We start from the raw sequence: 22,598 nt of genomic DNA, 5'->3' as shown, positions 1-22,598 counted from the left end.
TTGGGTGCAGCTCCCTGGAAGGGCTGACCTCAATCAGAATGCATTCATTCACTACCCACTGAAATAAAGGGAAGGGGGAAGGCAGTTTGGGAATAGCACGTACAAAACACACAAAGGCTAAGGGAGCATGGCGTGTTCCTGCCTTCACCCATCTCAGCCTTCAGGTTCCTCCCGAAGGCCAGGTACTCGCAGACCCTACCCTGTACCCTCTAACCCTAGATACTACCTTATTCCCCGTCCCCAGGCCCACGATGCCAGCAGGATGTGGATGAATGTGCTGGCCCCTCACCCTGTGGCTCCCACGGTACCTGCACCAACCTGGCAGGGAGTTTCAGCTGTACCTGCCACGAGGGGTACAGTGGCCCTTCCTGTGATCAGGACATCGATGACTGTGACCCCAGTGAGTTCAGGGGAGTTCCCGGGGTGGGTGCTGCTCTAGAGAACATGTTCTTTAAGCCCACACGGTGTGCCCAGCACTGTGCTTCCATTTTCTTTCTCTTTTTTATATTAAAAAAATATTTTTTTAAATTTACATTTATTTATTTTTGAGAAGCAGAGTGAGACAAAGCGTGAGCGGGGGAGGGGCAGAGAGAGAAGGAGACACAGAAGCAGGCTGCAGGCTCTGAACAAGTGGTCAGCACAGAGCCCGATGCGGGGCTCAAACCCACGAACTGTGAGATCGTGACCTGAGCTGAAGTCGGACTCTCAACCGACTGAGCCACCCAGGCGCCCCTGTGCTTCCATTTTCTCTTCACTGTACTCTTTCCCCACTTTATGGAAACTGAGGCCCCAGAGAGGTCAAGTGATTTGCCCAAGGTCATGAAGCAAGTAGAGGCATGAGCTGGGATTGGAGCACAGGTCTGTCTGAAGCCCGTAGACTGCCTCTGGCTGTGAACAAGTTAACATTATGCGTTAAGCAGGACATAATAGGCCCCCAGGGAGTCCTCCAGGAGCATTGTCTGACAGACCAACAGTGCAAGTCACATCTATACTTAGAATTTTTCTAGCAGCCACATTAAAAAAGCAACAACACGGGGCGCCTGGGTGGCACAGTCGGTTGAGCGTCCGACTTCAGCTCAGGTCATGATCTCACAGTTCGTGAGTTCAAGCCCTGCATCAGGCTCTGTGCTGACAGCTCGGAGCCTGGAGCCTACTTCGGATTCTGTGTCTCCCTCTCTCTCTACCCCTCCCCTGCTCATACTCTGTCTCTCTCTCTCTGAAAAATGAATAAACTTAAAAAAAAAAATTAAAAAAAAAAAAAAAAAAAAGCAACAACAAAAGAATTAAGTTTAATAATACATTTTAATTAAATTAATATATAAGAATGTTATTTATTTCGACATGTAATCAATATAAAATTACTGAGATATGTTTACATTCATCCTTTTTTTTTAATATTAAGTCTTCAAAATCAGAAATCCAGTGTGTGTTTTATGGCACATCCCAGTTTGGGCTAGGTGCATGTTAAGGGCTAAATAGCCACATGTGGCCAATGGCCACTATACTGGCCAGCACTGGTCTGGAGGAGGCCTTCTGTGCTGTGCCCAGGAATTAAATAGACCTAACTAGCAGCGTGTGCTTGGCGGCTCAAAGGGACCTTTTGGTTCCCCCATCCCCTTCCTCCGTGCACATAGGTGAGGTTTCCAGATGAGGGAGAGGATGAAACCACAGAGGGGACAGAATTTGATCCCTCTGACCAAATGTGCCGCTCCCTGTTAAGCCTGGTTTCCTCCTGGTTCCCCTCTGTGAAAGGCATGGCTGGGTCAGCTTGGGCTGATGGGGGGGTCAGGTGTATGACCAGGCCTTCTCCCTTCGGACCTTAGACCCCTGCCTGAATGGTGGCTCCTGCCAGGATGGCGTGGGCTCCTTTTCATGCTCCTGCCTCCCTGGCTTTGCTGGTCCCCGCTGTGCCCGCGACGTAGATGAGTGTCTGAGCAGCCCCTGTGGCCCGGGCACCTGTACCGACCACGTGGCCTCCTTTACCTGCACGTGCCCACCTGGATATGGAGGCTTCCGCTGTGAGCAGGACCTACCGGACTGCAGCCCCAGGTGTGTGGGGCCTCTGCTGGGGGCTCAGGGACACCGGCATCGGATGGGGTGTGCAACGCGAGAGGGAATGGGGACAAGAAGGGGGTTCTCGGCTTGGCACCCACTTCACAACTCTGGTCCGTGATGGAGCAGTGTTCGGGAAGGGTCAGGGCGTCTGTTTGGAGGTCACCTTAGGGGACGCGGGTCCCCGACAGGGCCAGGCCACGGCGGGGCGGGGCCTCCATGTGGCTCCCACCTTAGCTCTCAAGGACTTGGTGAGTTGGGGCTAAGGGACAGGATCGGGGCAGGACCTCTGCTGGGGCTGCAGCTTCTGCTGGGGGTGGGCCTAGGGGCTCAGGGAGTGTGCCCCGACCCAGGAGGGGCCGAGAAGGCGGGGCCTGCGTGGGGGTGGAGCCTGACCCAGCCTGCGCTTCCCTCCCCCTCCAGCTCCTGCTTCCACGGCGGGACCTGCGTGGACGGTGTGAACTCGTTCAGCTGCCAGTGCCGCCCGGGCTACACCGGCGCACACTGCCAACACGAGGCCGACCCCTGCGTCTCTCGGCCCTGCCTGCACGGGGGCGTCTGCACGGCCGCCCACCCTGGCTTCCGCTGCACCTGTCCGGAGGGCTTCACTGGCGCTCAGTGCCAGGTGGGCGTGGCCACCGGGGACCCGGGGGAGGAATCTGGAGGGGCTGTTCTGGGGTAGGGGTCTGCCGGGACCCTGGAGAAGCTGGGGTTGCGGCTTCCAGGGGGGGTCGTGGCTGAGAGGCTGAGACTCTGAGAGCTTCCCCTCCAGACGCTGGTAGACTGGTGCAGCCACGCGCCCTGTCAGAACGGGGGTCGCTGTGCCCGGAGCGGGGCCTCCTTCTACTGCCTTTGCCCTCCGGGTTGGAGCGGCCGCGTCTGTGACATCCGGAGTGTGCCCTGCAGGGAGGCCGCAGCCCAGATCGGTGAGGGGGAGCACAGAGGCGGGGTGTGGGGCTCGGGAGGGTGTGTGTGCACATACTTCTTGCTAATGGGAGCCGAACACGGGTATGACAGGGCGTGTGGGCGGCATGGGGTGTGTGGCTGAGCGTTTGTGGATGCGCGACCGTGTGCCAGCTGGCCAGGGCCGGGATGGTGTAGATGCCTCTGTCACCACGAGGTAGCTGGGATGACCTCCGAGATGCTGTGTGTGACTGAGCCGGTGTGGGCAGTTGGGGTGTGGGTGTGTGTTTGTGTGTCCGTGACTGAGACGGTGGCGGTCTGGGCAGATGTGTGATGACACGATGAAATGTGTGTGAGACCCCGGTGACCGAGGTCAGCAGGGGCGTTTGGTGATGCCGTGAGTGATGCAGGCGGGGAGGGGCACGCGTGTGCCTGACACCTCTCCTCTGTGCAGGGGTGCGGCTGGAAGAGCTGTGTCAGACTGGTGGGCAGTGCGTGGACAAGGACAATTCCCACTATTGCGTGTGTCCAGAAGGCCGCACGGGCAGCCACTGTGAGCAGGAGGTGGACCCCTGCTTGGCCCAGCCCTGCCAGCATGGGGGCACCTGCCGCGGCTACATGGGGGGTTATGTGTGCGAGGTAAGGGGCCCCCAGAGTCGAGGAGAGGGGAGCTAGTCGTGCTGGGTGTGTCTGCACACACTTGTGTGTGTCTGTGACCTGGTGTGGGTGTGGCTCTCTCTAGGCAGGTCTGGCTTTTTGCTTTTCTGTCTCTGGGTGTCATCTCGTGGGGCTATTTCTCCGTTGATCTGAGGGACTTTCTGCCCACGGGCTGTCTTTGTCTTCGATTGTGTCCTGGATGTGCCCCGTATCCCTCTGTGTGCCCTGTCTTTTTGGGTGTGAATGCACGTGCTGGTGTCTCTGGGCCTATGTGTCTGGGTGTATGTGGGTGTTTCTCCTGGGTGTCTGTCCTGTGCATTTGTGTGGGTGTGTCCCTCTCATTGGGTGTGCCTGTAGCCCTCCGTGTGTGGGTGTCCTCTGTGTCTGAATGTGTTCCCTTGTACCGTGTGCCTGTTTTCTGTTTTCTGCACACCGGACATGCCTCTGTGTGTTGGACTGTATGTCCTTTTGCACTGCAATCTCCGTGTCTTCCTGGGGATTATCTGTGTCCCCCTGGGCTCAGTGCTGGTCCCCGTCTCACATCGCTGCAGTGTCCAGCTGGCTACACCGGGGACAACTGTGAGGGTGATGTGGACGAGTGCGCCTCCCAGCCCTGCCAGAACGGGGGCTTCTGCATTGACCTCGTGGCCCGCTATCTCTGCTCCTGCCCCCCGGGAACGCTGGGTACGCCGGGGCCGGGGTTGGGGGACAGGATGGGAGGCTGGCTCTCCATCCCTTCCCGACGGCTCCCTCATCTTTCCCTCCCCCCAAGGTGTGCTCTGTGAGATTAATGAGGACGACTGTGGCCCAGGCCCACCCCTGGACCAGGGCCCCCGGTGCCTGCACAATGGTACCTGTGTGGACCTCGTGGGTGGCTTTCGCTGCACCTGCCCCCCCGGGTACACTGGCCTGCGCTGCGAGGCGGACATCAATGAGTGTCACCCAGGTGCCTGCCACGATGCACACACCCGGGATTGTCTGCAGGACCCAGGTGGGGGCTTCCGCTGCCTTTGTCGTGCGGGCTTCACAGGTAAGCGTGGGAGAGGTGGCTGCCCTGGGATCCGGCCCCTCTTCCTACACTGGCTGACCCACCAGCTCCCGCTTGTCCAGGTCCCCGCTGTCAGACTGTCCTGTCTCCCTGTGAGTCCCAGCCATGCCAGCACGGAGGCCAGTGCCGTCCCAGCCCAGGACCTGGGGGTATGCTGACATTTACCTGCCGCTGCGTTCCGGTAGGTCCCATCAGTGCCCCTGGGAGAGGAGTGGGAGCGTGGCCACGTTGCAGGACGTGGCTTTAGGGGAGAAGAAGTGGAAGGGAAGGGGGTTCCTGAGAAATACTGAAAATACCTGGAGACTGTGTGTGCGTGTTTTGGGGGATGGCGCCCCAGGCCTCCTGGGGAAGGCGGGGCTTATCTCTGCAAGGTGGGGCCTCCGATGGGCGGGGGAGGGGAGAGGTGTGGAGGGACCTGGGGAGATTGGAGCCTCAACCTTCTCAAGCCCTGACCCCCCATCCTCCTCTCTCTCTCTTCTCCACCCTTCCAAATCCCTCCATCCCCTCCCTTTCCCCTACCCCAGCCCTTCTGGGGCCCGCGTTGCGAGCGGGTGGCGCGCTCCTGCCGGGAGCTGCAGTGCCCGGCGGGCGTCCCGTGCCAGCAGACGGTCCGTGGGCCGCGCTGCGCCTGCCCCCCGGGACTGTCGGGGCCCGCCTGCCGGGGCTCGCGGGGGTCGCCGCCAGGGGCCGCCAACGCCAGCTGCCTGGCCTCCCCCTGCCTCCACGGCGGCTCCTGCGGCCCCGCGCCCCTCGCACCTTTCTTCCGCTGCGCGTGCGCGCCAGGCTGGGACGGACCGCGCTGCGAGGTGCCCGCGGCGGCGCCCGAGGCCCCCGAGGAGCCACTGTGCCCGAGCGCCGCCTGCGAGGCCAAGAGCGGGGACAAGCGCTGCGACCGCGAGTGCAACAGCCCGGGCTGCGGCTGGGACGGCGGCGACTGCTCGCTGAGCGTGGGCGACCCCTGGCGGCAGTGCGCGGCGCTGCAGTGCTGGCGCCTCTTCAACAACAGCCGCTGCGACCCCGCCTGCAGCTCGCCCGCCTGCCTCTATGACAACTTCGACTGCCGCGCGGGCGGCCGGGAGCGCGCCTGCAAGTGAGCCCCTCCCGTCTGCCACCCGTTCGATCGTTCGCCTCAGTCCGTGTCTTCTCTGTCCCTGAGCCACACCTGCCCATCCACGGGTCCCGCTTCTCTGACTGTCCATTCATTTCCCCACCGTCAGTCTGTGTTTAGACTGAGGGACTGTTCATACGTTTGCCCCCTCTGTTTCTTGGTGTATTCTGTCTGCCCAGCCGAGTGCTGTTTGTCTGTCTGTGCATCTCATCTACCCAGCCACGTGCCACTGTGGTCTGTCCCTCCGTCCACACGTGCCATGACCTGTTTGTCCATCCGTGTGTCTGTGCGCCCTTTCTTTCTGCCTTTGCACTCCATCTGTCTCTCCCTGCGTCCTTGTTGTCCATCTTTGGACTTCGTTCTGTCCGTCCACGAATTCCTTTCATCCCTCCGTACACCCAAGTGTCTGTCTACGTCTCTTCTGGTCCATCCGTGGACCGCACCTGTCCACCCATCTGTCTATTCTTATGCCAGTCTGTGTGCCTCATCTGTCCATGCCCCTACTGTCTGTCCCAGCCCATCCTCTGCCCCTCTCTGTCTATTCATGAACTCTATCTTTCTGTCTCATTTCATCTGTCCATCCCTGTGCTCTGCCTCTTTTTTGTAAGTTTATTTATTTTGAGAGAGAGAGAGAGAGAGAGAGCACTCGTGAGTGGGGGAGGGGCAGAGAGAGAAAGAGGGAGAAAGAGAGAGAGAGAGAGAGAGAGAGAGAGAGAGAAAATCGCAAGCAGGCTCTGCACTGTCGGTGCAGAGCCCGATGTGGGGCTTGAACTCAGGAACCGGATCATAACCTGAGCTGCAATCAAGAGTCAGACCCTTAACCGGCTGAGCCACCCAGGTGCCCCCAACTCTACTTCTTTTGTCCCTCTGTTTGCCTAGAACCCTTCTCTCACTTTTATCTCCCTGTCCTCATTGTCCCCCACTCCCCTCCTCACTCACCCTGGCCTCTGCCATTTCTCAGGTACCCCAGGCTTGGTCCTACCTCAGGGTCTTTGCACTGACAGGCTGTTCTCTCCGCCGGGAATACTCTTCCCTGAGGAAGCCACATGGCTCCTCCCTCATCTCCTTGAAGCTTTTGCTCAACCAGTCGCCCTTTCTCAGGGAGCTCCTCCCTGGCCACCCCGACACATCCCCCGCTTCATTTTTCTCCTTAGCGTTTAGTTCCAAAAAGGGCCGTGTGTGTGTGTGTGTGTGTGTGTGTGTGTGTGTGTGTGTGTGTTTACATTTAGCTTTCACTCGTGTACAGTTGGAAGACTGTGTTTTCTGCTCTTTCCATCTCATTTAATGTCTGTCTCTGCCCGCTGGAATGCCTGCTCTCCAGGGGCAAGGATTTGTGTCCGAGCCACATCCTGGGTGCCTACAGCCATATCCAGCACCCCGCAGGCCTCCGTCAATATTTATTTATCAATAGTTCGTGAAGGAATGGCTGGATTTGCAGAAAGCCTGGCACGTGCCGGATACATTCTAGTTCTCCCTCTCTCTCGGCCTCCTCTCGCTGTCCGACCCCCACTCCCGCCCCACCCCGTGTGTCCGGAGTCCGGGCTCCCTCGGGTGTGTGGTTGGATGACCCCTGACCCCCTCCTCCCCTCCCCCAGCCCCGTGTACGAGAAGTACTGTGCGGACCACTTTGCGGACGGCCGCTGCGACCAGGGCTGCAACACGGAGGAGTGCGGCTGGGACGGGCTGGACTGCGCGGGCGAGGTGCCCGCCCTGCTGGCCCGCGGCGTGCTGGTGCTCACCGTGCTGCTCCCGCCCGAGGAGCTGCTGCGCTCCAGCGCCGACTTCCTGCAGCGGCTGAGCGGCATCCTGCGCACGTCGCTGCGCTTCCGCCTGGACGAACACGGTCAGGCCATGGTCTTCCCGTACCACCGGCCCGGCCCTGGCGCCGAATCCCGGAACCGGCGGGAGCTGGCCCCGGAGGTGATCGGGTGAGTGGCCCCCACGCTTGAGGGAGCCCGCCGCAGGTGCAGACCTAGGGGCGAAGGAGCAGTGTTGATCAGGTCTCGTGTGTTTCACTTCCCTTAACGTGCGTGTTTCACTTCCCTTAACGTGTTCGAGAGTCGTCTTGGGAGAGCGTCCAGCGCGTCTCAACTTCAGCCTGTTGACATTTGGGGCTGGATCATCCCTTCTGTCCTTCCTTCCTTCCTTTTTTTTTTTTTTTTTTTTTTAACGTTTATTCATTTTTGAGAGACAGAGCTCGAGTGGGGAAGGGGCAGAGAGAGAGTGGGAGACGAAAGCTGAAGCAGGTTCCAGGCTCTGAGCTGTCAGCACAGAGCCCAACGCAGGGCTTGAACCCCAAACCCTGAGGTCTTGACCTGAGCCGAAGTCGGATGCTTAACCAACTGAGCCACCCACGGGCTCCGGGGCTGTGTCATGCTTTGCTGTGGGGGGTGGTCTGGTGCACTGTAGGATGCTTAGCAGCAGCATGCTTGGTCTCCACCCACTACATGCAGGTAGCATCCCCTCCTGCCACAAGATGCGACAACCCAAAACACCTCCGGCTACTGGCAAGGGTCCTTGGGGAGCAGAGTGGTTAAGGGCGTGCGTGCTTTTAGTTTTTTACAAATGGAAATCAGAGAACTTTCCTGATGGTGGCCTGGTAGAGCGGTCAGAAGGGAGGTGTGGCCCCTGAGCTGGGATGGGGCCCTGACAGAGGAGGGCTGGATTCTAGAGATGGAGGGCAGGGGCTCTGACCGGGTAGGGCTGGAATAGGGACATGATGTGCTAGTCCCTGGGTGCATTGATGGGGTTACTGGAGGGGTCTCATCAAGAAAAAGGACACAGGGTGATAAACAGGGGTCACTTTCAGGCTTGCAGAATCTGAGGAGTCGGGGGGTGTCGTGGAGGCCCCCCAGGAGACAGCCAGAGGCTGAAGACATGGACAAGAAAGACAAAAGGGTGTTGAAGCCCTGTGAGGGACTCAGAGGAGTGGGGACAGAAGAATGATCTGGGAACAGTGAGATAAAGATTGGTTGAGGGAAATCAGCTCAGGAAGAAGGGGAGTTGGGGCACCTGGGTGGCTCAGTCAGTTGAGCTTCCGACTTTGGCTCGGGTCACGATCTCACAGCTCTGAGTTCGAGCCCCGAGTCCCTGTGCTGACAGCTCAGAGCCTGGATCCTGCTTCAGATTCTGTGTCTCCCCCTTTCTCTGCCCCTCTCCCACTTGCGCTTTCTCTCTCTCTCTCTCAAAAAAAAAAAAATAAAATAAACATTAGAGAAAATACATGGAAAATGTTTAAAAAAACAAAGGAGAAGGAGCAGCCAGGGGGATAGGAGGAGAACCAGGCCATGTGGCACTAAGGATCTCACGGCAAGATGGAGTTTGGAGGGCTGGGTTCCTGGAAGCAGAGCCTGAGGCAGGGATTCAGATATATGTGCCATTCGGAAGGGGCACTCTCAGGAGAGAGGGAAAGAGAGAAGCAGGATGTGGCAGGGAGCAAACGAGGCAGAAGGAGTCTCAGTCTGGCCTCAGGGAGCTCTAGAGCATGACCGGCACTTCAGAGTCCTTGTGACAGGAGGGCACCTTTGTACCCCCCAAATCAGCCAGTCACCGGCTGAGGGCTGCCCTAAGGGGTGTCCCCTCCCACGTGAAGAGGTCCCCACTTTGCTGAGGGTCATCTGTTAGAAGTCAGCGCTCACAGTGGTTGGGGGACGGACGCACCGGCCTGGCAAAGGAGACTGGCACCCACTGGAGATCTTGATGTGAAAACAGTGCCCAGTGCCCACTGGATTCGTGGCTGGGGGGACACTGGTGGCCACAGCAAGACTGGTTTGGGGTGGGGGCGTGGTGAGGGGGGCCTTGCCAACGTGGTGCGTGGAGACCGCTCTTCTGAGTCCAGGGCATGGGGCTCCGTGCCTGGCCGGCAGCAGGTTGAGCTCCCCTCCCCCGTCCTTCCCTTGGGTCCCCGAAGCTCTGTGGTGATGCTGGAGATTGACAACCGGCTGTGCCTGCAGTCACCGGAGAACGACCACTGCTTCCCCGACGCCCAGAGTGCGGCCGACTACCTGGGAGCCTTGTCGGCGGTGGAACGCCTTGACTTCCCGTACCCGCTGCGGGCCGTGCGAGGTGAGGCCTGGCCTGGTGGCAGGGGGGGGTGGGGGGGGGTGGGGGTGGGGCGGCCGGCCCGGGGCTGAAGCCCTCTGCTTCCCACCCCGCAGGGGAGCCGCTGGAGCTGCCGGAGCCGAGCATGCCGCTGCTTCCGCTGCTGGCCGCCAGCGCCGTCTTCCTGCTGGCCATCCTCGTGCTGGGCGTCATGGTGGCCCGGCGCAAGCGTGAGCACAGCACCCTCTGGTTCCCCGAGGGCTTCGCGCTCCACAAGGACGTGGCTGCCGGCCACAAGGGCCGCCGGGAGCCCGTGGGCCAAGACGCGCTGGGCATGAAGTAAGGACCCCGCCCACTCCCGGTGGCTGACTGGGGGCGGGGCTTGGGAGCCCTTGAGCCCACTTTGACCCGACTGACCTCTCGTCCCCACCAGACCCTAGCTTCAGACTCCAGCCCAGACCCCAGTACGCGTCCCTTGACCACTGACCGACTCCATGATCCCGGGGAGGGGGGGCACCCCTGACTTGTGACCCCCCTGACTCCCATGTCCTGTATCTCCGCTCCCCTGACTCGAATCCTGCTCTGACCGCCCCCTGACCCTGCCTTGATCCTGGCCTTTCCAATTTCACCAAGATATTCAAGATTTGTTCCCACGTGACTGCTGGCCTCATGATCCTTATCTGCACCCCGACCCCTCACGGAGCCCTGACCCTATCATCTATGACCGCCCCCCCCAAATACCACCTCTGGCTCTAACCCACCCTGACCTTTGACCCCACCTCTGACCCTCTTTCCACCCCCAACTCAGTGTTCATTCTCCATGATCCTCAATCCTGGCCTTGGCCCTGGGCCTCTCCTCCAACTCCTTTATCGGTCCCTCAAGACCCCCCAACCCTGCCCTGCCCTAACCCCAGAATGTACCCCTCTCCTGCGGCCCCATGACTTCCTGACTCTTCAGTACAACCTACTTAATCCTGGCTGCATCCTTACCTGTGGGGAGGATAACTACATCCTCATGACTCCTGATGTCATCCTGTGTATTCTCTGCTATATGCCTGTGACCCTCACCTATCCCACAGCCCACTGTTCTGGCCCCTGACCCCATTTTTGGCCCTTCCCCGATTCCACCTTAAGACCTTGGCTGCCACCAATCATAACCCCTGACTATCCCCCCCCCACCAGTGACCTTAACTTCGTCCTGCAGCCTCTCTTTGGACTCTGTATCTTGGACCCCAGAACCCAACCCCTGCTGGCCTCTGGGGGCTTGTCTCTGACCCCACCCCAAATCCTCCTTCCAGGTTGCATGTCTCAATTGTCTCTTCTCCCCTCCCCCCCTTCCTATTGTGCCCACAGGAACATGGCCAAGAGCGAGAGTCTGATGGGGCAGGTGGCCACAGACTGGATGGACACTGAGTGCCCAGAAGCGAAGCGACTGAAGGTGGTGTCCTTTCTCTGACCCCTGCCCTCGGAGTTCTGGGTGGAGGGCCCCTGATGGTCAGTGGGAGAGTCGTGGGAAGTCTCCGTTTTCCCTGGCTCTGGGGAACAGTCATGGTGGCCGCCGCATCCTGCCCCTCTCTAACCAGGGCCCTGCTCCCAGGTCCGTGTGGGGTCTTCTGGAGCGGAGCCCCTGACCTAGACAGCAACTCTGCTTTCTCACTGTGGGGTCCCACTTTGTCCAGGGTGCCCAGCCTGAAAGTGCTCCGAGCTGGTTTTAAACACCCTTTCCTGTACTGGGGCCACACCCGTGGGCTCTGTCTTGGTCAGCTTACACAGCCGTTACAAAATACCACAGACTGGGGGTCTTAAATGACAGATACTTCTTTTCTCACAGTTCTGCAAGCTGGAAGTCAGGGAACAAGGTGCTGGCAGGGTTGGGTCGTGGTGAGGGCTCTCTTCCGGGCTTGTAGACAGCCGCCTTCTCTGTGTGTCCTCACGTGGTGCTCTTCTGTGTGCATGGAGGGAGAGAGCTCTGGGGTTTCTTCCTCTTCTTACAAGGATCTCAGTCCTGTTGGTTTAGGGCCCCACCCTTATGACCTTGTTTAGCCTTGATTATCTCCTTAAAGGTCTTCTGTCCAAATACTCTTGTTTGTTGGAGGTGAGGGCTTAAACATATGATTTTGGGGGGACAACAGTTCAGTCTGTAACACGTTCCTGCCAACATTCCTTTATACTTGCTAGATGTCTTGAACACACGCAAGCATCCTATTTTGTCTTTCGAAGGACCCTGTAAAGCAGCTGTTGATATACATCTCAATTCTCAGCCGCCTCTCCCTGGCTAGATTTTAATGTTTGTGAAATGGAGACATCTGTTACAATTGACAGCTGGAAGAAATCTGTTCACCTCAGGCTTTTCTTTTTCTTTCTTATCCCAAAGTGCGTATTAAGTAGATAGCAGAATAGGGTTTATTTATTTATTTATTTATTTTTGAGAGAGAGAGACACAGTGCAAGTGTGGGGAGAGGCAGAGGGAGACACAGAATCTAAAGCAGGCAGGCTCCAGTCTCTGAGCTGTCAGCACAGAGCCCGATGCAGAACTCGAACTCACAAGCCATGAGATCATGACCTGAGCCAAAGTCGGATGCTTAACCGACTGAGCCACCCAAGTGTCCCATGCAATAAGTTTTTTTTTTTTTTTTTTTTTTTTTTTCAACGTTTTTTATTTATTTTTGGGACAGAGAGAGACAGAGCATGAACGGGGGAGGGTCAGAGAGAGAGGGAGACACAGAATCGGAAACAGGCTCCAGGCTCCAAGCCATCAGCCCAGAGCCTGACGCGGGGCTCGAACTCACAGACCGCGAGATCGTGACCTGGCTGAAGTCGGACGCTTAACCGACTGCGCCACCCAGGCGCCCCCCATGCAATAAGTTTTGATGGCATTTTGGCATTGCAGAATGACAGCATTATCCTGATTTTGCTAATGAGAAGCTCAGAGCTCTAACATGATCTGTCAGGTGATGGACAGCTAATCAGAAAGGATCAGGGAGGCTGGGACAGCTGTCCATCACCTGGCTCTCCCCTTTCGTGAAATTCAACTCTCCGCCTGGGTCCTTAAGCTCAGGTCTGGCTTGATCAGGCTGTGTTTGGTGCCTGAGGGCTCCTAAATGTCCTGGCAGGCTAGTTAAGAATATTCTGTCCTGAAGGGCACCTGGGTGGCTCAGCCGGTTAAGGGTCCAGTCTTGATTTCATCCAGGTCATGATCTTGAGGTCCTGAGATCGAGCCCCACATTGGGCTCAGTCCAGAGTGTGGAAACTGCTTGGATTCTCCCTCCCCCACTTATGCTCTCTCCCTCTCTCTCTCTCTTTCAAAATAAATATACTGAAGAAGAAAAAAAATTTAAAAATACCAAAAAAAAAAAAAAAAAAAAAAAAAGAACATTCTGTCCTATTTCCGTAACATCACTATGCCTCTTGGACCCTGAGTCTGAAATTTATCAAGCTCCTGCTAGGGGCCCAGGTGCTATGCTTGTGAAGGTAAACTGATACATTTGTGTCTATTTTGTCCTGATACCTCATGTTCATGTTCACAGTACTGGGTAGGAGTCCCACGTGGTATCCAGCGCAGCTCTTTGCTTCTCTCTTTCTCTCCCACCCATTCAGCCTTTTCTCAGAGTAAAATTGATCCTTGAAGGGCCAGCCCCCCACCCCCGCATTTCTTTTACTAGTGATTTGTAGTTTCCAGAATGCAAATTTTGCATTTCTTCTATTAAATTTAATTCTAAATGCTTTACTCTTCCTGATGCTGTTGTCGTGGGATTGTTCTCTCAATTTCGTTTTCAGCGTGTTCGCGTCTAGGGTATAGACAGGTGTCTACTGACAGGGGCTGTGCTCCGTGTCTTTTCCTTGATCACCCACCTTGGATTCCCAGCCCTCCCCACTTCCTACCCAGATTAAAATCCCACGTCTTCCTTTTATGGGTTCTCTGAGCTCCGGTATGTCAATTTCCTGTTTCCATATGTAGAAAAGAAGCAGGATATTCGTGGTTTCTTGGGGCCGTGTGTGCATCTCCACAAGAGAAAGCTGTGAGGATGCCCAGACTGTCCCTCTAACTATCTCTCGACTCTTTGTGAGAGCCTGGGTCCTTGTGCCTCCAGGTAGAGGACCCTGGCGTGGGGGCCGAGGATGCTGTGGATTGTCGCCAGTGGACTCAACACCACCTGGTTGCAGCTGACATCCGTGTGGCACCAGCCATGGCCTTGACGCCCCCACAGGGCGATGTGGATGCTGATGGCGTGGATGTCAACGTGCGTGGCCCAGGTCAGTGGTGATGCCTTCCCCCTCCAAGGATCCCCTTACCAGTCCTACCTGGGAAAAGTTGCATCTGGGTCTGTGTCCTGGGGAGAGTTGGGTCTGTCTGGGGGTGTGTGTTAATCAGGACTCTTGGTTGTAAGTCATAATAGCCCAACTCAAACTAGTTTAAGTAAAACGAGAGATTTACTGGCTCTTGTAACCGAAAGCATCATGGATATTTGGGTCCAGGACTCCAGCCTGAGGAGGCTTTCTCCGGGGGGCACGATAGCCACAGGCCTGACCAACCTTGTAAAACCTTTATTACCAGGGCGCCTGGGTAGCTCAGTCAATTAAGCATCTGACTCTTGGTTTCAGCTCAGGTCCTGATCTCACAGTTCGTGGGTTCAAGGCCCACACCAGACTCTGTGGTGACAGCATGGAGCCTGCTTGGGAATCTCCCTCTCTTTCCTCTCTCCTCTCTTTCTGCCTTTTCTGACCACTCACCCACGCTCAGTCTCTCTCAAAATAAATAAATAAACATTAAAAAGAAAAAAATAAAACCTTCATTACCAGTTACCCTAGCAAAAGTCCCAGGATGAGTTCTGATTGGATGGACTAGAGTCACCTGCCCATCCCTCAACTAATCAGTGTGACCGGGGGGCTGGAATATGCAGATTGACTGCAGGTCTGGGCCTAATGCCTCTCCTTGAGCCAAGGATTGGGTTTAGCTCTACTCGGGGCTTGAGGATGGAAAATGGGGTGCTTATGGCTCCCTAAGGGAAACGAGCAAATGCTCATGCAGAGCGTAGCAGATCACATTATTTGGATTCTCTCGGATCTGTCTTTCCTGCATTTCAGGGTATTCCTCCCCCAGCTCGTTTTGCTTTCATTCCAAATGACCTGCACTGATGGCTCTTTTCTGAAATTCCTCAGGCCACCAGGGCCTGAAGTGCCTGGGATTTTATGTCTCTGGGGTGGTTCTTTTTTTTTTTTTAAGTTTATTTATTTATTTTTGAGAGACAGAGAAAGAGAGAGACAGAGAATCCCAAGCAGGCTCTGCGCTCTGTCAGCGCAGAGCCTGATGCGGGGCTCGAACTCATGAACTGTGAGATCATGACCTGAGCCGAAATCGAGTTGGGCGCTTAACCAACTGACCCACCAGGCGCCCCCTGGGGTGGTTCTTCACTAGCGGGTGGGGGAGCGTGAAAGACACAGCTCCTTTGCCTCAAGCGGGATTACACCTCTGCGGTACCTGAGTCCCCCTTCAGGATCGGGCTGAAATAACCCCCTGGGAATTTGCCTGACGTTGAACGCTTGCTTCTTCCTCCCTCCCTTGTCCTGTATCTGCCTTGGGAGCCCTTCTGTGACAAGTCACCTGCCCGTGCATCCTTATCCTGCCCTGGCTTCTCGGGTACCTGGCACAGATGCCATGCGTGTCTGTGTGTGCGTGCATGCACACGCATGTGCATGTGTACACACGTGCACACGGGGGTGCAGATGGGAGGACTCGTCGCTCCCTCTTGTGACCCTTGTGTCCCGCTTCCTGCTAATGCAATGCCCTCAGTTGCATTCGCTGGCAAGGCCCCCTGTGCCCACCTCCCCGTGACACATTCCCGGCCTTTGCAGACGGCTTCACCCCACTGATGCTGGCCTCTTTCTGTGGCGGGGCTCTGGAGCCAATGCCCACCGAGGAGGATGAGGCAGAAGACGCGTCAGCGAGCATCATCTCAGACCTGATCTGCCAGGGAGCCCAGCTTGGGGCACGGACTGACCGCACGGGCGAGACAGCCCTGCACCTCGCTGCCCGCTATGCCCGGGCCGATGCGGCCAAGCGGCTGCTGGATGCCGGGGCAGACACCAATGCCCAGGACCATTCAGGCCGCACTCCTTTGCACACTGCTGTCACCGCTGATGCCCAAGGCGTCTTCCAGGTGAGGTGGACCTGCCCCTTTGGACTTCGGAGCTGGCAGCCGACATGAGGCATCAGCCAGGCCTGGGTTTGAGCCCCGGTCCTACGAGACGGAGCTTGCTTTTCTCCTTTGTTAAATGGGGGTCTGTGGGAGTATGGGGCCTGGCGGGTACCTGCTTCCTGGACTTCATGGAGTCTATAGGGGACGTGGGGGTGGGGGAGCTCAGGGGACTTGGAGATGTACCTGGTCCTTCTGTTCCTGCCGTGACCCTCCCTTCTGCACACCTTCCCTTCTAGATTCTCATCCGGAACCGCTCCACAGACCTGGATGCCCGCATGGCGGATGGTTCAACGGCGCTAATCCTCGCAGCCCGTCTGGCGGTGGAGGGCATGGTGGAAGAACTCATTGCCAGCCATGCTGATGTCAATGCTGTGGATGAGCTTGGTACGCTGTGGGGAGTAGCCGTGGGTGGAGGCTGAGAGGGGGCACCGGGGCCCTGACTGTAGGTGTTAACTCACACCCACACTGAGACCCAATCACTGAAACTCACGCACGTGCAACAGAGTGTTTTGTTTTTTGGTTTTTTTTTTTTAATGTTTATTTTTTGTTTATTTTTGAGAGAGAGACAGAGTGTGAGTGGGGGGAGGGGCAGAGAGAGGGAGACAGAACCCGAAGCAGGCTCCGGGCTCCAAGCTGTCCGCACAGAGCCCGACGCGGGGCTGGAACTCACGAACCGTGAGATCACGACCTGAGCCGAAGTTGGATGCTTAACCGACTGAGCCACCTAGGCGTCCCACGTGTAACAGAGTTTTGATGTGGACTTACACTCACATGTTTTGTGTGTGTGTGTGTGTGTGTGTGTGTGTGTGTGTGGCATTTGCTAGCCCATATGACACCTCCGTGACTTAGAAAAAGGTGGCCTTCCCGAAGACACTTCATTTCCGTTTGCTTTAGCAGAACTTACTGTGCTGCCCTCTGCTGGACAGCTGGTATAGTACATTTGCAAATTGGCCAAATCCATATGTGATGGCAAATACCTCTGTGGAGGTGGCTTGCTTGCACAGATCCCGACCTTTCTGGAGCAGGTGTTCTCAACCTCTGCACCATTTACACTTGGGGTTGGATGATTCTTTGTGCTGGGGGCTGTCCTTGCAATGTAGGATATTAAACAGCGTCCCTGGCCTTGACCCACTAGATGCCAGCAGCACCCCACTCCCCAGCTGCGACAACCAAAAATGTCTCCAGACATTGGCAAATGCCCCTGGGTGGGGGGATCACCTCTGTTTGAGAACTGTGGCTCTGGAGAACCACCGTCCAGTAGGACTTTCTGTGTTGATGGAAGTCATTCTTGGTCTGTGATGAGCAATGTGGTGGCCCCTGGCCACATGTGGTGGCTTTTGAGCACTTGAAATGTGGCTAGGGCAAATGAAGAGCTAAATGTTTTCTTTCATTTAATTTTTTAACCTTTGTTTTGCCTGCTTTCTTTAACAAGCTTTATTTATTTATTTTTAAAAATGTTTTTATTTATTTTGAGACAGAGAGAGACAGAGTGCAAGCAGGGGAGGGGCAGAGAGAGGGGGAGACACAGAATCCGAAGCAGGCTCCAGGCTCCGAGCTGTCAGCACAGAGCCTGACGCAGGGCTCGAACTCACGGACTGTGAGATCATGACCTGAGCTGAAGTCGGATGCTTAACCGACTGAGCCACCCAGGCGCCCCTAAAAAGCTTTATTTAGATGTAATTCACATACAATACAATTCAGCCATTTAAAGTATGAAATCCAGTGGCTTTTAGTATAATCACATAGTTGTGCAACTATCATCATAGTAAATTTTATTTTATTTATTTATTTTTAATGTTCATTTATTTTTGAGACAGAGAGAGACACAGCATGAGCGGGGAAGGGGCAGAGAGAGAGGGAGACACAGAATCTGAAGCAGGCTCCAGGCTCTGAGCTGTCGGCACAGAGCCCGACGTGGGGCTCGAACTCACGAACTGTCAGATCATGACCTGAGCCGAAGTCGGACGCTTAACCGACTGAGCCACCCAGGCGCCCCTCATCATAGTAAATTTTAGAACATTTTCACCACCTGGAAGAGAAGCCCTCACCATTAGCTGACACCCTCCAATCTTCTTACCTTCCCAGCCGTAGACAACCACTTAAACACATACTTTCTGTATGGATTTTCCTACTCTGAATGTTTCCTAACATTCATTGGCTGCTGCTCCTATGAACATTCATGTACCGGTTTTTGTGTAGACATATGTTTTCATTTCTCTTGGGTACACAACTAGGAGCGAAATTGCTGAGTCATATGGTAACTCTATGTTGAATCTTGTGAGGAGTGGCCAGACTTTTCCACAGTGCCTGCCCTGTGTCACATTCCTGCCGGCCGTGCATGAGGGTTCCAGTTTCTTCACGTGCTCGCAGATAGTTGTTATTAACTGTCTTTTGTTACAGCCTTTCTAGTGGGTGTGAATTGGTATCTCGTTGTGGTCTTGATTTTTATTTCCCTGGTGGCTAATGATGTTGAGCATATTTCCATGTGCTTATTGGTCATGTGTATATCTGCTTTGGAAAAATGTCTATTTTAATGCTTTGCCTGTTTTTTAAAAAGTTAACTTATTATTTGAAAGAGAGAGAGAGAGAGAGAGAGCATGTGCACGAGTGGGGGAGGGGCAGAGAAAGAGGGAGAGAGAGAGAGAATCCCAAACAGGCTTCATTCTCAGCATGGAGGTTACCCCAGGGCTTGATTCCACAATGGTGAGATTTTGACCTGAGCCAAAATCAAGAGTCGGACGCCCAAATGACTAAGCCACCTGGGCGTCCCTGCCTGTTTTTAAATTGGGTTTTTGTTTTTTTATTATTGAGTTAGAAGACTTCTTTATATATTTTTGGTATAAGTCTCTTATCAGATACGTGGTTTATAAAGATTTGTCCCATTTTGTAGGTTTTCTTTTCGCTTTCTTGATGGTGTCCTTAGAAGCACAGACATTTTAATTTTGATGAGATCCAATTTATCTATTTCTGTTGTTACTGTTTTGTTTTGTTTTGGTTTGTTTTTTTTTGGTGTCCTAGCTAAGAATCCTTTGCCTAAATCAAGGTCATGAAGTTTTACTCCTCTGTTTTCCTCTAAATGTTTTATAGTTTGAGCCCTTACATGTGGATATTTGATTCATTTGAGTTGACTTTTGTATTTGGTGTGAGGTAGGGATCCAGCCCCGTTCTTTTGCACGTGGAGATCCAGTTGTCCCAGCACCATTTGTTGAGAAGGCTAGCCTTTCCCTATTGAATGGTCTTGGCAGCTGTGTTGTTTAATTTTAATCAGTGTACATCTAAAGAGCAGTGTGTGCTTGGTGGCTACTGCATTGGACAGGCACAGCGCTAGCTACAACCGAGTGAGGTCCACATAGTACCCCTGCCTGTGTATGGAGAGTCACGCACCGTAGGTGTGCACATACACGCACAGTGTGTCTCTTGGACAGAGAGTGTCCTCCCACAGGTCTGCACATATAGGGACCCAAACACATGATCAGGTACTCATGGGAGGTCCCCCCACCCACCTGCCTGCCAGGCCATATTCTAGACACTTTCTGCCCCCCCGGCCGTGGGACCCTAGCAAATGAGCTTAGTCCTAACCCTAACTTCTCCCCCCACCCCCTACAGGGAAATCAGCCTTACACTGGGCAGCAGCCGTCAACAATGTGGAGGCCACGTTGGCCCTGCTCAAAAATGGAGCCAACAAGGACATGCAGGATAGCAAGGTGAGCCCCAGCCCTTGACCCACCAGGCAGTCAGCCCTAAATATGGCAAAGAGCAGGGTGGGGTGGGTTAGTGGGGGCATTCATCTTGCCTGCAGCCAAGTTAGGATTTGGACCTAACAGCCTCTAACAGTGGATTAGAGGAGGAAGCGTGTGGCAGTTGCTGTGTGACCTTGGGCAAATCGCTGAACATCTCTGAACCTCAGTGTCCTCATCTGTGAAGTGGGGAGGCAACAGTACCCACCTCGTTGTTGTCTCCTGAGGATTCACTGAAATAACGCATTTGCAAAATGCTTAGTAGATCCTCAATAAAAGGTAACTGTTAACGATCATTGTTTTAAAAGCCTTGCAGGGTGAAATTACTCTCCTCATTTTATAAATGGGAAGAGTGAGGCTCAGAGGGGCACAGGGATGGATTCTGTCCTTATCTGACATTTGGATATTTTATCCATTACAGATTTTTTGGCCAACAAGCGTAATTTAAGAAAGGGTTGCATTAAAATATCATTTAGTTTGATGATTGGCTTTAAAAAAAAATTTTTTTTTTTAACATTCATTTATTATTGAAAGACAGAGTCAGAGCGTGAGCAGGGGAGGGGCAGAGGGAGAGGGAGACACAGAATCCGAAGCAGGCTCCAGGCTCTGAGCTGTCGGCACAGAGCCCGACGTGGTGCTTGAACTCAACAAACCGCGAGATCATGACCTGAGCTGAAGTCGGACGCTCAACCGACTGAGCCACCCTGGCGCCCCCGATGATTGGTTTTTGACGCCCCCTTAAGTTTTGTGCCTAAGGGGAGTGCCTCACTTTCCTCACCCTAGTCCTGGCCCTGGGGCATGACGCTTAGTAGGCACTGGACGGATGCGCTTTAAAGGAAAGAACTTGCCTAGTTTCCCCTCAGCAGAGCCGGGATCCCATCCAAGCTCTGCTGGGCTGGAGAGTGTGGCCCTTAGCTGGTTTCCACCAGAGGCTAGAAGGCCGCCAGACCTAGGCCAGGAGTTAATCCGGGTTCTTGGGATGCTGATCTGTCGTGGGTTCTGTGCCTCACTCCCGCTCAGGAGGAAACTCCACTCTTTCTGGCCGCCCGGGAGGGCAGCTATGAGGCTGCCAAGCTGCTGCTGGACCACTTCGCCAACCGCGAGATCACAGACCACCTGGACAGGCTGCCGCGGGACGTGGCCCAGGAGCGGCTGCACCAGGACATCGTGCGCCTGCTGGACCAGCCCAGTGGGCCCCGGAGCCCTCCCGGCCCGCACGGCCTGGGGCCCCTCCTCTGCCCACCGGGGGCCTTCCTCCCGGGCCTCAAGGTGGCACAGTCTGGGGGCAAGAAGAGCCGGAGGCCACCCGGGAAGGCGGGGCTGGGGCCGCAGGGCGCCCGGGGGCGGGGCAAGAAGCTGACGCTGGCCTGCCCCGGTCCCCTGGCCGAGAGCTCGGTCACGCTGTCGCCCGTGGACTCGCTGGACTCCCCGCGGCCCTTCGGTGGGCCCCCCGCGTCCCCTGGCGGCTTCTCCCTCGAGGGGCCCTACGCGGCTGCCACCGCCACGGCTGTGTCCCTGGCGCAGCTCGGTGGCGCGAGCCGGGCCGGTCTAGGGCGCCAGCCCCCCGGGGGCTGCGTGCTCAGCTTGGGTCTGCTGAACCCCGTGGCCGTTCCCCTCGACTGGGCCCGGCTGCCGCCACCTGCCCCGCCGGGCCCCTCGTTCCTGCTGCCGCTGGCGCCGGGACCCCAGCTGCTGAACCCCGGGACCCCCGTGTCGCCCCAGGAGCGGCCCCCACCGTACCTGGCGGCCCCGGGACACGGCGAGGAGTACCCGGCAGCCGGCGCCCACGGCAGCCCCCCCAAGGCCCGCTTCCTGAGGGTCCCCAGCGAGCACCCTTACCTGACCCCCTCCCCCGAGTCCCCCGAGCACTGGGCCAGCCCCTCGCCTCCCTCCCTCTCGGACTGGTCAGACTCCACGCCCAGCCCAGCCACTGCCACCGGGCCCGCGGCCACAGCCGCTGGGGCGCTGCCTGCCCAGCCGCTCCCCCTTTCCGTTCCAGGCCCGCTAGCTCAGGCCCAGACCCAGCTGGGGCCCCAGCCCGAAGTCACCCCCAAGAGGCAGGTGTTGGCCTGAGAGCTCTCCAGTTCCTGGGTCTTGGGGGGCTGAACAGACATCCTGTCCTGATTCTCTCTCTCCCCCCGCTTCCTTTGTAGACCTTTCCCTTCTCTTTTCTCTCCACCAGCCTCCTCGCACCGGTTCGACTCCCCCTCGAAGTGTGGCTGAGATAGGTCCGCAGCCTCGGCTTTCAGTCCTGCTTTATTTATAGGGGGTGCGGGCTGACTCCCCCCCACCCCCTGGGTCTTGAGATGAGCCTGGGGCCTCCTCCTGCACCCCCCCATCCCCATGCTTCCGTCCCTCCTCCCTCTCCTGCCTCCTCTGGTCTCTCTCCTTACACTCTGACACGAGTGAATTATTATTATTTTTTTTTTACATTTTGTATAGAAACAAATTCATTTAAACAAACTTATTATTATTATTATTTTTTACAAAATATATATATGGAGACGCTCCCTGCCCCTGCAAACCCCCCAGTGCCCCCGTGGGGCTGAGTCTGTGGGCCCATTCGGCCAAGCTGGATCCTGTGTACCGAGTACACGGGCATGACCGGGATCCTGTGTACCGAGTACACAACCCTGGTGTGTACCAAGTAGGCACCCTTGGGCGCACCCTCCGGGGCGGGGGGTGGGTGAGACTTGGGAGCCTGTTTCCTCCCCCATGTCCCTCACTTCACTGCATTCCAGATGGAACTTGTTCTATAGCTTTGCTGGGGGGAGGGCTCTTCTGGCCCAGAGAGCCCGCCCCAGGTCCCCCCAACCCTAGAGCCGGGGCCATCTCTCTTGGGGAGCTGGGTGGGG

At 56.1% G+C, this 22,598-nt stretch overlaps 1 protein-coding gene across 1 annotated transcript in view; it reads left to right on the top strand.

The window, feature by feature from the left end:
* Positions 1–22,099, top strand: part of NOTCH3 (notch receptor 3) — a 35,001-nt gene extending 12,902 nt beyond the window's left edge. The window contains exons 16-33 of the mRNA XM_042928738.1: positions 245–400; positions 1,824–2,049; positions 2,476–2,677; positions 2,825–2,978; positions 3,410–3,594; positions 4,164–4,296; positions 4,385–4,642; positions 4,723–4,841; positions 5,185–5,750; positions 7,364–7,696; positions 9,679–9,833; positions 9,926–10,148; positions 11,163–11,247; positions 13,901–14,063; positions 15,663–15,967; positions 16,243–16,390; positions 19,613–19,710; positions 20,764–22,099. Coding sequence (XP_042784672.1) covers positions 245–400; positions 1,824–2,049; positions 2,476–2,677; positions 2,825–2,978; positions 3,410–3,594; positions 4,164–4,296; positions 4,385–4,642; positions 4,723–4,841; positions 5,185–5,750; positions 7,364–7,696; positions 9,679–9,833; positions 9,926–10,148; positions 11,163–11,247; positions 13,901–14,063; positions 15,663–15,967; positions 16,243–16,390; positions 19,613–19,710; positions 20,764–21,816 — 4,562 coding nt within the window. The 3' untranslated portion in view covers positions 21,817–22,099. The remainder of the gene's footprint in view (positions 1–244; positions 401–1,823; positions 2,050–2,475; positions 2,678–2,824; positions 2,979–3,409; positions 3,595–4,163; positions 4,297–4,384; positions 4,643–4,722; positions 4,842–5,184; positions 5,751–7,363; positions 7,697–9,678; positions 9,834–9,925; positions 10,149–11,162; positions 11,248–13,900; positions 14,064–15,662; positions 15,968–16,242; positions 16,391–19,612; positions 19,711–20,763) is intronic.
* The last annotated feature ends 499 nt before the right edge of the window (positions 22,100–22,598 follow it).

Source organism: Panthera leo, chromosome A2, assembly GCF_018350215.1.
Source record: "Panthera leo isolate Ple1 chromosome A2, P.leo_Ple1_pat1.1, whole genome shotgun sequence".
Taxonomy (NCBI): domain Eukaryota; kingdom Metazoa; phylum Chordata; class Mammalia; order Carnivora; family Felidae; genus Panthera; species Panthera leo.
This window is presented reverse-complemented; position numbering and strand designations above follow the sequence as displayed.